Here is a 15,037-nt window from a genome sequence, read left to right as displayed (position 1 = left end):
AGGGTGGAGTCAATGGTGGCAGGAAAGGTATCATCCCCAAGTCACTTGAGACCAGACTTACCAAATACCACAGCATTCAAACAAAAAGGCATGGCTTTCAATCCCAGGGGTGTAATCTTTTCTCTCTCTTTCTTTTTTAATTTTGGAAGCTATCCCTTTATGGAACCTCAACTGAGGCTAAGGTAACAGGAATAATACTGTATAGTTTTGGTTTTTTTAAAAGACTGGCTTCCACACTGAGGTCTCAAATGTTAGTCCTGTCTCTTATATAAACCCTGTAATACAGCTAGATATTAGTTTCCATATCTTTAAAAGTCTGTGAAAACAAAGTAGCAAAAACTCAGAGTACAGAAATATTTCAAGGGTTCAATGTGTATTGGTGGCTGCTTTCTTGGTATCCTAAGACATTACAGCCATTATCACGTGAGGCCAGGGAGTAAACTGTGATTAATATCATATCATTTACCTTTACAAGGAAGTAAGGAATAATATACTTTTAAAATTCTGGTCATAAGAATTCATGCATCACTTTTGACAATTCCAATGACAGAGAAATAATGCCACATACACTGGGGAGACAGATAACAATGTTGACTATTTTCCACCGTAAGTAGCAAGATATGAAAGTTTGGTAGGCCTCAACTATTTAATCTCCACCTCTCCCTTTCTCTCCAGTTCTGTGCTCATACCCTTATTTCTATTGGTTGGTAAACAAGGGCTGCAGCAAGCCAAGAAAATTAGTAAACAACTGTTCAACATGTCATTTTTTAAAAACCTGGCCTTTTCCTCTGGAGCTCTTGCTCTCATTAATAGCCACTCCAGTGCTATGGGATAACTTTAGAAAATCTGTGACCCATAGCTATTTAAAAGACAGATTTTGTCTGGATCTCCCTGAAGTTCAAAATCACTGTTCATTGGGCCTCAGTTGAGTTTCAGTCTACCCACACCCAGGGGGGTCCATCCCCAAGGTGAGAAATGTTTGAAAAAACTAGAATCAACTAGTCTCTCTCTACAAACCCTTAGATTACAAATTTCAGTTTAATATAAATATACAAACATCATTGAGATGTGTGGAATCTGATTCTGGAAGTAAACCCAGTCAATTATCATCTCACAACTGGGGAGATCTCTAGCACTATGACCTTCAAAATGGTAAACATCTGAAAAAGCTGTGTTAAAATATGGGAGTTAAAACTAGGGAGTTTTAACTAAATTCAAATTGCTCTCAGACTTTAGGCACCTAGGTTAATGCCTTCAACAGGAGCTGGCACAGAACTTGGAAACAGATTCTTATTCACACCTTTCCAAGCTAGATCTAGGTATCAAACACAAGTCATTTAACATATTTGAACTTCACTTTCTTCTGCAAAATGGCTATCAATAATATCTATTCTACTGATCTCTCAGAATGGTTTTAATGATCAAATAAAGAACTGTGAGAGTGCTTTGTAAACGTTAATAAACTATATAAATGTTAATTTCTACAATAAGATTTAAGGAAACAGAGAGAATGTGAACTAAACTGAAAAGGTACTTCTCCATTACTGAGCCATAATCCATTCCCTAGGAAAACACTGGACACATCTCAATGATGTTCATATATTTATACTAAACTGAAATTTGTAAACTAAGCACCCACCTAAGAATGTAAGACTATCATCTCAGTCTATTTTACCTACCTGAATACCATGATAAAGGAAAAACTAATGAAAAGCACTACTGATGTCCTAATTTCTCCATCTTAAAATTCCTATTGTTGGGAATTCCTGGTGGGGGGAGGAGGGATGCAAACATACATAAAATGCTTCAAGTCATGAAGTCTCAAATACCTTCAGATGTTGTCTTATTTTATGCTGTCTAAATAGTTACTTATCTTACCTTTTGTCTCTAAAGTCACTGGATCAGAATACTCTCCAGCCACAGCTTTGTTACAAGCTCGCACTCTGAAATTCATATACTTTGAATCAAACTTTAAGCCTAAAAAAATGAAAATGGTTATCAGACATAAAAAGTAAAGGAATCTACTCCAAAAATATGAGTATAAACCTTCAAACAGACATCTTTTCCTCTTTGAAACTTTCTCTTTATTCAGGAAGAATATAAATTTATGTTAAAACAATGATAATGCTGAAATAAGAGAAATAATGATTTGCCTATTATTTTCTTCAAAAGAAATAAGTTATGCAGTTTATCAATGAGGTCTTTTAAAACCTAGTGATAAAAAGGTACTGTCAAGCTTCATTAAAAGTAATGTTTCATTCAAGGATAGATACTGAAATTTAAAATAACATATTCAACTTGTGGAAAGTACACACCCTAAGGAATTTTTATATTTATGAACACTGTCTTTTTATGTGAAAAATAAATTTAAAGAGAAAGTCAAGCATAGGGATTAATAGCAAAACTGTGAAATTAGTCATGTCTAGATTAAAACAGTCTAAAAATTACTAGCTAGGGAACTTTCAACATGGCAGAGCCACAGTTTTGTATATAAACAGAAATAATAAAACCAACCTCATAATTGTAAATAGTAAATGAGATGTATTGTGCTGGTTAAATGAAATGCATCGTGTAATACATTTCACCCCTGCTCCTGACAAATGGTGTTAACAATGGTAAAGTTACTAATATTACTGACCATGCATAAGAAGCATTTAACAACTCAGGCAACATTCGGCCATTTCAAATACCCAAAGTCCCCTATATATGGCGATAACCTTTTAAAGACTTTCGTAAGGCCAACAAACAAATTTCTAATACCAAGTCACAGCTCTACTATGAGTACAGTGAAGGTAATCGTAAAAGGGTAAAGGCAAAAATATTTGTGGAGAAGGGTATACATCTAGAAAATTGAGGGTTTTTTGTTGCTAGAAACCAAGGTAAAAATTAAATGTTATTCTGAACTATTGTTTCCAGAACACCCCTTCATGTTTGTTCTATATACATTGTTTTACCAGGTTGTAAATATCCAGAATTAATTTAAATGAAGGTTTTCTTGATATTTTAAGAGAAATTCACCTCTATAATGAATATATAAAAAGTCACTTGGTTAAAGAAATTTAATAATATTATCTTTTAAAATAACTCAAAATAGCCCAGCCAGGCGTGGCTCAGTGGTTGAGGGTCGACCTAGGATCCAGGCGGTCGGGGTTCGATTCCTGGTCAGGGCACATGTCTGGATTGCCGGCTAGGCAGCAGATCAATGACTCTCTCATCACTGATGTTTCTATCTCTCTCTTTCCTCTCCCTCTCCTTTCCTCTCTCTGAAATCAATAAAGATATATTTAAAAAAAAAAAAAAAAAAAACTCAAAATACTTTTCACAATTATGTTTATTCTCTGAGAAAGATTCATGAAATGCAGTCGTTTTACCTGACAGTGTATATTCAGTACCCTTAATATGATCAATTATCTCCCAGCATCGCTCATCCTTTACGCGTGGAAGTCCATCAAAATTAGTTTTCCTATATTCCAGGATAAAATGGTCAATCTTATTATCTTCTTCTGGCATTCTCCAAGCTACTGTTACAGCATTGTCAGCCACCAAACACTCTACTGGATCTATCTCTGGAGCCTTGGGGACTGAAGACAAAAGAAACAGACTCATTTCTCATTTACTACAGCAGTAACCCAGTATTTATGTCTGCCACTCGAACTAGGGTTTTCCTGCTGCTTTTGAACTAGTCAACTAAGTCAGGCTAAGAGAAGAGACAGTCTATAAATGCAATATATTCTTCAAAGCTCTGCTTAAAATTCATGTTTCAAAGTTTCTTCATAGCTTATTCAAAGTTTATTAAATCCTACTTAGCAAAAAGCAATACAAACATGCTAAGAATCAAGAAACAATAATGACTTGTTGCCCCTCCAGGCCTGGCTCAGCAGTTGAGCATCGACCTAGGATCCAGGAGATCGTGGTTCAATTCCCAGTCGGGGGCATGCAAAAGGCAGCCGATCAATGATGACTCTCTCATCACTGATGTTTCAGCTCTCCCCCTCCCTCTCTCTTTCTCTCTCTGAAATCAACAAAGAGATATTAAAAAAAAAAAAGACTTGTTACTTCTCAGTATGTACTTTTAATCTATTTCAAACAGCTGTAGAATATACATTAAATCGCTACTGAGAAAATAACTTGCTTTGAATATAATTAAAATAATTCAAGATATTTTCTATGTATTTTTTAAATCTCATTTATAAAATAATTGTAATTTCTCAGCACTAAACAAAAATGAACTCCCCAACCTCCAAAATACTTAAGAATTTTAAAATGTTCCTTCAAAGAGTTCTATGACTCATTAAAATAAATTGGGATAAATGAGCCACAATTAACATGTATGAACATTAATCAATTTCCTTTCCATAAGAGATTTTTCCATAGCTCAACATTAACAGATGTTTCATTTACATAACAACGGGCTAATTGGAGAACATGGTCCTCCACTGATACAGATGTGTCTGAAATGTGTGAAACTGTACAGGCATTGTATTTTAAACATTCTGTCACTGAAAAAGTTTTAAAAGTTTTATTCCAAGTATGCAAGGGTGGTTCAACATCTTAAATCAATTAATGTAATCTATCACATCAGAAGAAAAATCATATGATCATCATATCAGCGGACAGAGAAAAAACATTTGACAAAATCCAACCACTCATGACAAAAATTCTCAGCAAACTAGGAATAGAGGGGTCTTACTTGATAAAGAACATCTACAAAAAAACCTAGGGCAGGGATGTCCCCTCTCACCACTCCTATTCAACAGTATACTGGAAGTTCTAGCTAAATGCAGTAAGACAAGAAAAGGAAGTAAAAGGTACATAGACTAGGAAGGAAGAAATACAACTGTCTTTGTTCCCGATGACGTGATTATCTATAGAGAAAACTCCACAGAATCAATGAAAATAATTACTGAAACGAGCAAACGATTATAGCAAGACTACAAGATACAAGGGATAAACCAGCAGAGTGCAGGGGAATTTTAGGGCAATGAAACTGTTCTGTATGATAATGTTATGGTGGACACATGACATTATACATTTGTCACAATGCACAGAATTGTATAACACAAAGAGTGAACCCTAATGTAAACCATGGGCTTTAGTTAATAATAATAATGTATCAATATTGGTTCACCAATGACAGTAAGTGCACCATATTAATGCAGGATGTTAAGAGGGGACCTTGCACATGGGGAGGACATGCACTGACAAGTATACTACTCTCTTCCTCTGCACTATGATTCCTTCTCTCATCTATCCTTCTAAAACTTCCAGAACTCCTGAACTATTCCACACAAGTTAACACTTCACTTGTGCTACCCTTACTTGTTCCACTAGTTTCATGACTACTAACCTTGCCTTTCCAATTGTATTCTAAATCCCTGACCAAATATTCAGAGAATTGTTTCATATCAACATCCTCTATTCAAAACAGCTAACCACTAAAAAATAAAAACCAGTTCTAACAAAACACCTATTTAAGTAAAACACTTCACTTTCAAGAGACTTCCTGATCCCCCAAATCACCATGTCCAAATTGTTTTAGCTATCAACTTAACATTAGTTGATGCTAGCTAAAAAGAGAATACTATTAACCAAAAGGTCTTTAATTGGCTCTTTCAAGCTTGTGAACAAATAATTTGGGACTCAGTTTCAAATAGTTTTGGCTACTGAAATATCCTCATACTAATACTCTAATAAACCAATGTTAACATATTATTGCTGGAAATAAAATTCCATCTGAACCAACAACCACCGCAACAAAAATGGTAAAGATAGTAGCTAACATTTATTGAATGTTAACTCTGCGCTTTAGAGATTTCAATTAATTTAATCCCTATAAAAACCCTAGAAGGATAACATCACATTTTAAAGATGAAGAAAATGAGGCAAAGTTAAATAGCTTGTTTGAGGTTACGCAGCAAGTAAGTGGTAGCCAAGATTCAAATCTAAGAAATCTGGGTGCAAGACCCAGTGTTACACTGTGGTGTACTGCTCTGTCAAACTAACAATAAAATATATCCTTTAATGGGATTCTTAAAAATGGAATTTTAACTACCAGTAAAATAATTCTCTAAAAATAAAGACTAGCAAATTTAATTATCCCTTAGCTGAATGAAGAAAAAAATCGAGCTATACTTCTTTAATATTTACATTCCAATGCTCATACAGAAAAATCTTGCAGAAAAAATGTTTTTTATATCTAACTTTACATCTAATATATGCACTTACCTGGCAAAAACTTCAAAGTCTGCAACATCTGTCTTTCCTGAGAAAAATCCACCATTAAATGAGTCATGTTGTCACTGACCTTTGGTTTCAAAGAAAGGCGAAAGGCTGAGGCCATTGTTACTCTACGGCAAACACAAACATACTTTTAAAAATAAAAGAATGGGAAGTGTCATATATTTAATTTATAAAATGTAAAGATAGAAATTATTTCACTCTAGTGAATTCAGAAACTCTAACAAAGATAACAAAACTAAATAGAAATTTGTTTAGTCTTTGAAACTTAACTAAATAAACTGTAAAATGTCTTTAAATTTAAAGACATTTAAGATAACTTTAAAGGATTTTCCTCCAGCCAGTTTTATAAAAATGCATATAAATACAACAAGTATCACAAGAGACAAATCAGCATAAATCATCTGTAACAGACCCAACAGCCATCTAAACCTCTGTACAACTCAATCTTACTGACTTCCTGATGCCAGCCTCACTTTTCATATGCCAAATAATGACCTGTACATACACCCAGATTCAAACATTCTACCTGGGAGTAACAGCTACTCCGTGTATCCTCAAATAAGAGTAGAGGTACACTGACCAAATACTGTACAGCTTGGGAGCTGCTAAGGATAGGCCATGGATGAGAAAAGAGAGATGTGAAATCACTAGTAGCTGTCATTCTGACATGTCAACATCAGCTATATGGAAGGATATAGGAGAAACAACTCTGTGAAACCACATGCCATAAAAATAACAGGAGTTCAATAAATATTTAGTAGATGAATGTGGTATAAAAAACAAAAACAAAAAAAGCAAGAAGCTATACCAGACCTCATTTTATCCACAGTATGGGGAAACTGTTCTGTCAATTAAAACTGGAAAGAAAAGAAATTATCATGCTCTATTAATTTGTCATTTTATCTCAAGTTTCAGTTTTTCATATTATAGTAAATTTCCACATGTATCACAAAGTAATTCCCTTTAGAATCTTTCATCAAAAAACAATACAAAAGTAATATTCATGAATGTTGTCCTCCTAGTACACAATTTGGGAGAGGAAGTAAATAGAGCTGGAAGAACAAAGATAATACAAGGCCTAGTCATTCAGATCTGCCAAATCTACTCTAGAGATCAATGGCATAAAAGATATCAAACTCATTGCTATAGTCAATTATTTTAGGAAGAAAAATGTCTGTTACTGTATTCAGTTTATTTCATTTTAAAACTAAGAAAGTAGTCACTCTATTTAGAAACAAAGTTAACTGATCTGTTTATCAAGAAGAAAGTGCTATACTGAAATACAATTTATAGGGAAAGGAACTCACACTTAATGAACTTCAGGCCTAACAGTGAGTCTTTCTCACATACTACTTTATGCTGCTGGTTCTCAATAATAAAATTTCAGATTTCATCAATAAGAAGTTAGGAACAAAGGCTAAGTCTTACATACTCTGTTCTTTACAGTCCCAAGTATCTTTTGATTCAAAGACTTCTCAAAGAGCTATACTCAGAAGGTACTAAAGTAAATGCCCATAGAATCAATGAATGGGTTTGAACCTACTTACTTGCTTCTAAACCTGATTATTTAAATGCATTCTTTGAACTGTTGAGAAAAAAAATATCTGAAAGTATTTTAGATAATTTAATTCTGAAGCTTTATCTGCAAAACTTGATTTAATCACTAAGACCTCAAAGAAAAAGAACGTTTCCAAAAAAGCAATAGAAAGGTCTATCAAAGCCTAAAAAAACACAAGTGACCTTCATTTTCTAGTCGATGAAAATTTCAGTCTCCATAAATCAAGTCAGATGTACACCAATGCTATAATCTTTCAAAAGACTGGACTTTTTAAACTGAATATATTTAGACAATTGTGGCCCAAAGCCCAAACTAACAATCTAAAATCCATAGATAATTATGTTACGGATCCATGTTGTTACAAATGTTTTAATTCCACCTTTCTTGATTTATTTCTAATAGTAAAGCTGAATACAAGAATCACTCCTCCACTTTATTTTTGCAAAGTTAACTGCAAAACATACAGATGGACACTTTCTTTTTTTAAAAATATATCTTTATTGATCTCAGAGAGAGGAAAAGAGAGGGAGAGAGAGAGATAGAAACAACAGTGATGAGAGAGTCATTGATAGGCTGCCTCCTGCAAGCCCCGGACTGGGGATAGAGCCTGCAACCCGGGCATGTGCCCTGACCGGGAATCGAATCCCGATCGCCTGGATCCTAGGTAGATGCTCAACCGCTGAGCCACACCTGGCCGGGCTAGATGGACACTTTTAATTTCCTTAAAATACCCACCTAATTAGCTTGACTCTTCTTTTCATGACCCCTTTCCTTCAAGAACCAGTAACTCCCACAATATACCTCACAATATACCTCAACTAATCATCTTCCAACATTACTGCACCCCCAGAAGTATATACCAGTGCCCTGTAAAGATGCAGAGATCGGCTCTACATTGTCTTCTCATTTCTGTTTTCAGTGTTTCCTGTCACTCGCCATTCCTCCTGTACAACTTCTGTCTGACCAAAGGATAAATACTGAGTTCACACAGGTACTTTCACTTTTGTATCTTTGCTTGTTCAGGTATGTTACACACTCTTCCTTAAAATACCACTTTAGCCCTCGTGTAAGGGAATAATCCTTTCTTCCCTTGGTGAAAGTAATTATTTATGATTATATGCTTAAATTTTTCTTATATTATAAATGGCAATAATGGAATTTTAGAAGCTTGCTTCCTAGGAGAGCATCTAAAAACTATATCAGAGAAACCTGGACATTATGAAACTAACTATCAAGTTTAAAAAATTAAGCCAAAATCCAGAAATATTCCTTAGGCAGGAAATAAAAATTTTGTGGGAAGCCTAAAAAAATGAATAGGATTTGAAAAACAAAACAAAACAAACGAAAAAGAAACTCTGACGCCTGAGATCCCTTGGATACTGATGAAATCAAGCCAAGAGGTTAGCTTAGAAGAGGAGGAAAGGAAATCAGGCTTCACTGAAGAATACATTCAGCCATGAACACTGATCATAGCATTAAATTCTGACAAACAAATCTGGACAAAGAGAAAGAGGTCAGGGGTAAGGACAGAATTCGGGGAAGCACAGAACCAGAGAGATTCCTAGTAGAACAAGGGAGGCTATTGCAAGGTCTCTCACCAAGTCTTTAGACAGTCCAAGGCCTGATCAGGAAATGCCTTCTAATCCAAATAGTCAGGACCAGAAAAGGAGGTCGTGGAGTAGGTGGCTAATCACAAGAATAATCTAGCCAGGTAGGAAGACGGATCACTCACAGTGAATTCCAGCAGACACAACCCAAGACTACCTTATACAAAAAAAAAAAAGCCTCAAACAACCAATACTTTACTTTTCATCTTCAAACTCTCATGATCTCCTTTCTACATTTGGGATTTATAAGAATAATCCATGTCTTTAACCAATCTCTGATATAAAATATTCAAAAAATAAAAATGAATATTTGTGCTAAAAATGCTATGACTGCCATGTGAATCTTGCCTCTAGTAAAATAAACAGGCATGAGAGAAACACAGAATTGAAGTCTTCAGCCAAGATTAACAATAAAGACACTGGTTTTCACACAATCTATAATGAATGGTTTTATAAATTATCGGATGAAGAGTAATTTCATCTAGGATTCAGAGTGGTGATTTGAGGAGCTGTGCCTTTCAGAGAATCCCATATCCTCAAATACAGAAACCTAAGTGATCATCTCACTACAGTCAATGATCAGTGACTAGCCAGGCAGATCAGAGCCATTCCTTCTGTGGCAACCGGATCCAAAATTGCCAGCAGCTCCTTTAGCCTTTCTGTGTACCCATTACAGCAAGTACTCAGTTTCCTTTCCTAATCCTGACTCTATCAATGAGAAAGACCTTTTAAGTCAGAGTCTTTCATAATTAATTTTCTTTAATATTCTCTTCCCAAAAACTAGATAGAAGTGGCATTAGAAAGAGAAAGAGATGGCACCAGGAATAGGATGGAATGAGGATACAAAGGTGTTAAAATTAACAGGAGAGCAGCACAGTAGGAGAGCTGTAGCTCCTGAAGACTATTTAACACGCTGTGACTTCTCAGAAAATAAGACACGCTTATAAAATTTAAGAACAACAAAAAATGCATTCCAGGAATATATATTTTTAATTATTCAAATTGGTTCCCCATCTATTAGCATAGGTAATTAAGAACTGTACTAAAACTAACTACATTATACCAGAAATGAAATTCTTTTGGAAGCACAAAATTGTCCACAACTATGGTTTTATTTTAATATTGTTTATTTCAGAAAAACATACAGAAGACATTTTCTTTTGTACTTGATCATTAGGTATTTTTATTTTAACCAATGAGATTCTAATAAGAAACTGTTCCTGAATTTCATTTCTGACTTCAATATCAACACTTAAATAAAAACATAGGCTTTATTCCATACCTATCCTTGATCTGTCTGGCAGCCTTGGAGCAAATCAGGGAGGAGAGAAAGAAGGCAGTTAGTGCTTTTCATGCAAGTTCAATGGCAGTGACATGCAAGAAAAGTTAGGATATAAACCCTGGAATAGATTAGTTCATATTCACCAAAACATAAATTATAGGAAATATGTACAGTTTGCATCAGCTTGCATAATGTGATGTTAGAAATACAGTAGAAAATCTAGACCCCATATAAATCACCTTACAAGGAGGAAAACTGAACACCACTTCACACTAAAACCAGATGACTACAAATGATTTTTCTTACCTTAAGGTTATCCTAACACGCCTCCTTTCATTCAGCCTGACACTCTCCACTCGAACATCTCTCTCCCCATGGGGCACCCATTTCTATGCATTCTGATGGTTTTCTTACACAGTTCAAATCTGCTCTCCAATTTTTCTTCAGGGATCTTTCACCACTTCATAATGATTGTTCCAAGTTTTCTCTATATGCCTTCACTGGGCAAAGACCTTGTATTCTGAGAGCTTGCCTGCTAACATATAAAACTAGGCTGCAGTTCTACAATCCTTTACCCCCAAAGAGTAAGTTCTAATGGCAAAACGCAGACAAGGAGAAACCAGAGAAATACTTCACACAATGGGGTCTTTCCTCAGATGACTTCACAGAAGCTGCCAATGTAAACATCTACATTAAGTTTTGTGGTGTTTTTTTTGAGAATGCTAGCATAAGTTTAGGAAGGGGACACAGTTATTACTTGGTGACAGACACAGAAAAATAATGAGAAATACAAGTAAAAACTGATGTCCCCTTTACATTTACATACAATATAATATATCCAACAAAAATTTTTCCCCCATACTGACCAGCATAATTAATGATACATCCAACATAGACCATGGCTGTTCTCCTCAACACTCCATCCCCAGTGTCCAGCATAAAGCTTGGCACACAGTACTACTTAACAATTATTAAATGTAACTGAACATTAAATGTTTATGGAACACACACATCCATAAATGAAACAAAGGGGGAAAATTATAGCTTGAGCTATTCTTAAGAAATACTTAGGTTTGTTTTTAAATTGCCTCCGTAACTGAAACATTCATGCTTTGGTTAAAGGTCCTCTCCTCTCCCAGCATTCCTGACTTTGGCCCACAGCAGCAGCTTCTGCCAATACTCTCCCTCTCCTTATTTGCTCCTCCCAGTGGTAAGAGCCGGACAATCGCTGAACAATATTCCAATGGCTGTGAGTCAGAAGTGGGAAATACACAAAACCCATTCTCCCTTTTCATCTGAGATCAAATGTAGAAGATACTGTTTCCCTTTCGCCTTAGTCTGTACATTTTATTTCATCTAGTCTGACAAGTGGGTTATTGTGGCCAGACTGTGATGAAATGGCTGGTTAGTTATACTGACTTGGAAATTGTCCCACAGACTCAGCTCTTCACAGGTAGAATTCAAATTCTAAATTCAGGGGGTGGGGAAAGATCGGGGTATTGATTTTGGCAAAGGATCCAAGCAGTGTAGTGCACGCCAGCTATCAGCAGAGAACCCATGTTTGGTGGGGTTTTGGCTACTTGTCCAGCCAGAAATAAAGTTAATGATCAGATCTTATTTGTTGGTGATCTTTCCACATATATTTCCTATAAACCAAACTTCTAAGAGTCTAAAAAAAAAAATTAGTGAAAGTATGCTCTAAAATCCTTTTCCAATTGTGCTATTTTTACTTGCTCACTTTCAAACTGTCTAATAGCATAGCTTCATATTCAGTTCTCATGTTGAGGTATAGCAATATGATTATTTAAATATCAGTACTTAAAACTTCCTTTTTGAAGATAACAAAGTCTAAAAAGACTCATGGTCTGGATTTTAGCCTATGATATTTTGTTCCCATGAACTTCTCATATTAATCGGATTTAACCACCTTAATATGGGATATTTGCAAAGAGTAAATCTTAGAAAAAGTTTTTCCAAATATCTGACAATATACTGCTAGTCCAACAGTTAATCTTTGAAGTCAGCTTTCCCTATTCTGTCAGTAATTAGGTGTTTGGGGCAAGCCTGTAGTCCATGCAGTTGGCTAGGGAAATGAACTTAGGTTCTGACTTGGAATCAAACCATTATCTGGATACTATCTGGATATGCTCAGAAAGTAATTGCAGGCAATTCTCATCTCAGTTAAGCATTTCTCTTGAATAAGAAACTCAGATTTCTGACTAGGAAACACTGAGAAGTCATTTCACCACATCTCCAAATGGTTTAAGCTATTAAGCAGGTACTGCAAAATGCTGGAAGACAAAACAAAACTATAAGGTAAGAAGCCAACTGGCACATTAAGAAAATATATTTAAACCACAATGTGATTTATTTTATCAGAACCTTTCCAATATACAAATAACTGGGAACAAGTTTTAATCAACAAACCTGGAAAGAACAAAAAGGAGAGAGAAAGAGAAAATAGTTGTCTCTGAGAGGAAGGGGAGAGGAAGACTCTGAAAATGTCAATGAAAAGAGAAACCTGGAAAAAACAAACTTTTATCAAAGTTTTTCCAAGCATCAGTCCCTATTTAAATGGAACTGGATCCAAGTTATTTCTGAGTACTTGTGCACACATTTTATAACTTTCCTGTCTTCTTCCTCCCTCTCAGGCTCTCACTATTAATTCCTGTCACTATGACTGTGCCTGTCATTAACAGCACCCTACTCCACTAGAAGGGGGCTCTTGACACTAGGAAACAGAAAGAAAAAAGCTAAAAACTTTAGTACCACGTACATACTAATAGTCAACAGATCTGAAAAACTATCACAAATAGAGGATATTAACTCTTGCCCATGAACTCTATGATGCTGATTTTGATGACTCAGACATCTTTTGCTTTCTGCCTGTACTTGCTATGTTCCAGATATTTGAGGTTATCACATATATGCCCTCTAAATAGGTGACATAGCTATATTTTTAAAGTACCTTAAAGTATGATATATTTCCCTCATAACTGCTTTATATAGTAAATGTTACCAAATGCAAAGATGAATTTTCTTACAACCCACCTCCAAATTTGAGAATTAGTTTACTGATTCATAGAAAAATGACTTTTGATTAATTTTGCTAAATGGAATTAGTTTTTAAAGTTCATTTTCAAAATGTAGGGATATAAGCCAACAAATGTTACCTTCTCAAGAAAGACTTTTCTACTCTCAAGTTCACAGAGGAATCACAAAATGAAAACATTAGACACAAATTGGACACAAATTGATTATAAAGCCACCTTTCTAACACTAATGCAGCTCATTACTTTGTCCACAAAGACCAAGAAAAATAACATCAAACTCAAATATTTTAGCTTCATAAGATTACTAATCCATATTTTGCTAATTATATAGCTTAATTTCCCATTCTTCTCACACCATTTCTAACATATTCCACATCCTTATTCTGCATCAAATATAGCAGATCTGATCAACTGGCAATCATTGAAAAACAACTCTACTTAAAATAGAAACTAGAATCTGAATTCTCTTAAACACAAGGACCTAGGTTAAAACATTAGCAGTCTTTGTGCTCTACTGTTTATATTTTCATACCAAACATTCCCCTAAAAAGGGACCTACATTTTCATATTTTAATAAAACATTCAAACAATTTCTTAAGATAAAAGCTGGGTATTAATAACTTTAATAACAAATCTCATTAAGTTGCAGTGCTCATCTGCATCAAGTGATAGTTTTCCCAATCAGTTCACACAAAGGAATTCAAAACTAGACTTTATAGTCCTTTTAAACTTTATATTTTTTAGACTAAATAAATCCAAAGTTAAAAGTGAAAATGCCATTTTTTAATCGAAACTTTCCTTTTTAAGTAGGTTAGTTTAGTTTTTATGGTTAACTTTTTTGTACCTTTGAAAATTCTTCAGCCTCCTTTATATCTAATGACCGTGTTGCAAATTCTAACAGTTCTTCAGAGTTCTCCAGGGCACTATTACATTGACTAAGCTGACTCTAGAAAAAAAATAATCATTAAAATAAAATTTTCTATTCCTATCAGAATCTTAAATATATAGTTGTTATAATAAACTTAGAAACAACTTTAATAGCAATAATTGAACGAAAATATTATAGAGAGCTACTGAAGCAAGGTAATCACCAGTCACATTTTTAACAAATTTTAACTATCTTAATACATTGTACTTAACATCATAAGGAAAAATGGGACAAAACTAAACTTAAAAACTTCTCCACATTAAAGGAAATAATAAACAGAATGAAAGGCAACCCATGGAATGAGAGAAAATAAATGCAAATCATATATCTGACAAGAGGTTACTACCAGAATATATAAAGAACTCCTAC

The 15,037-nt window shown here is 34.7% G+C and overlaps 1 protein-coding gene across 3 annotated transcripts in view; it reads right to left on the bottom strand.

The window, feature by feature from the left end:
- The window catches only part of FSD1L (fibronectin type III and SPRY domain containing 1 like), a 50,907-nt gene that overhangs the window by 19,762 nt on the left and 16,108 nt on the right, over positions 1-15,037 (bottom strand). For all 3 annotated transcript variants that reach the window (XR_015715414.1, XM_087822795.1, XM_087822796.1), the window contains exons 4-8: positions 14,585-14,686; positions 10,688-10,710; positions 6,226-6,347; positions 3,372-3,581; positions 1,879-1,977 (exon numbers count right to left, since the gene is read on the bottom strand). Coding sequence is in view for 2 of the 3 variants with exons in the window: in XM_087822795.1 (XP_087678921.1) it covers positions 1,879-1,977; positions 3,372-3,581; positions 6,226-6,347; positions 10,688-10,710; positions 14,585-14,686 (556 nt within the window). In the remaining variant the exon portion in view is untranslated. The remainder of the gene's footprint in view (positions 1-1,878; positions 1,978-3,371; positions 3,582-6,225; positions 6,348-10,687; positions 10,711-14,584; positions 14,687-15,037) is intronic.

Source organism: Miniopterus natalensis, chromosome 12 (assembly GCF_054644295.1).
Source record: "Miniopterus natalensis isolate mMinNat1 chromosome 12, mMinNat1.hap1, whole genome shotgun sequence".
NCBI classification, from domain to species: domain Eukaryota; kingdom Metazoa; phylum Chordata; class Mammalia; order Chiroptera; family Miniopteridae; genus Miniopterus; species Miniopterus natalensis.
This window is presented reverse-complemented; position numbering and strand designations above follow the sequence as displayed.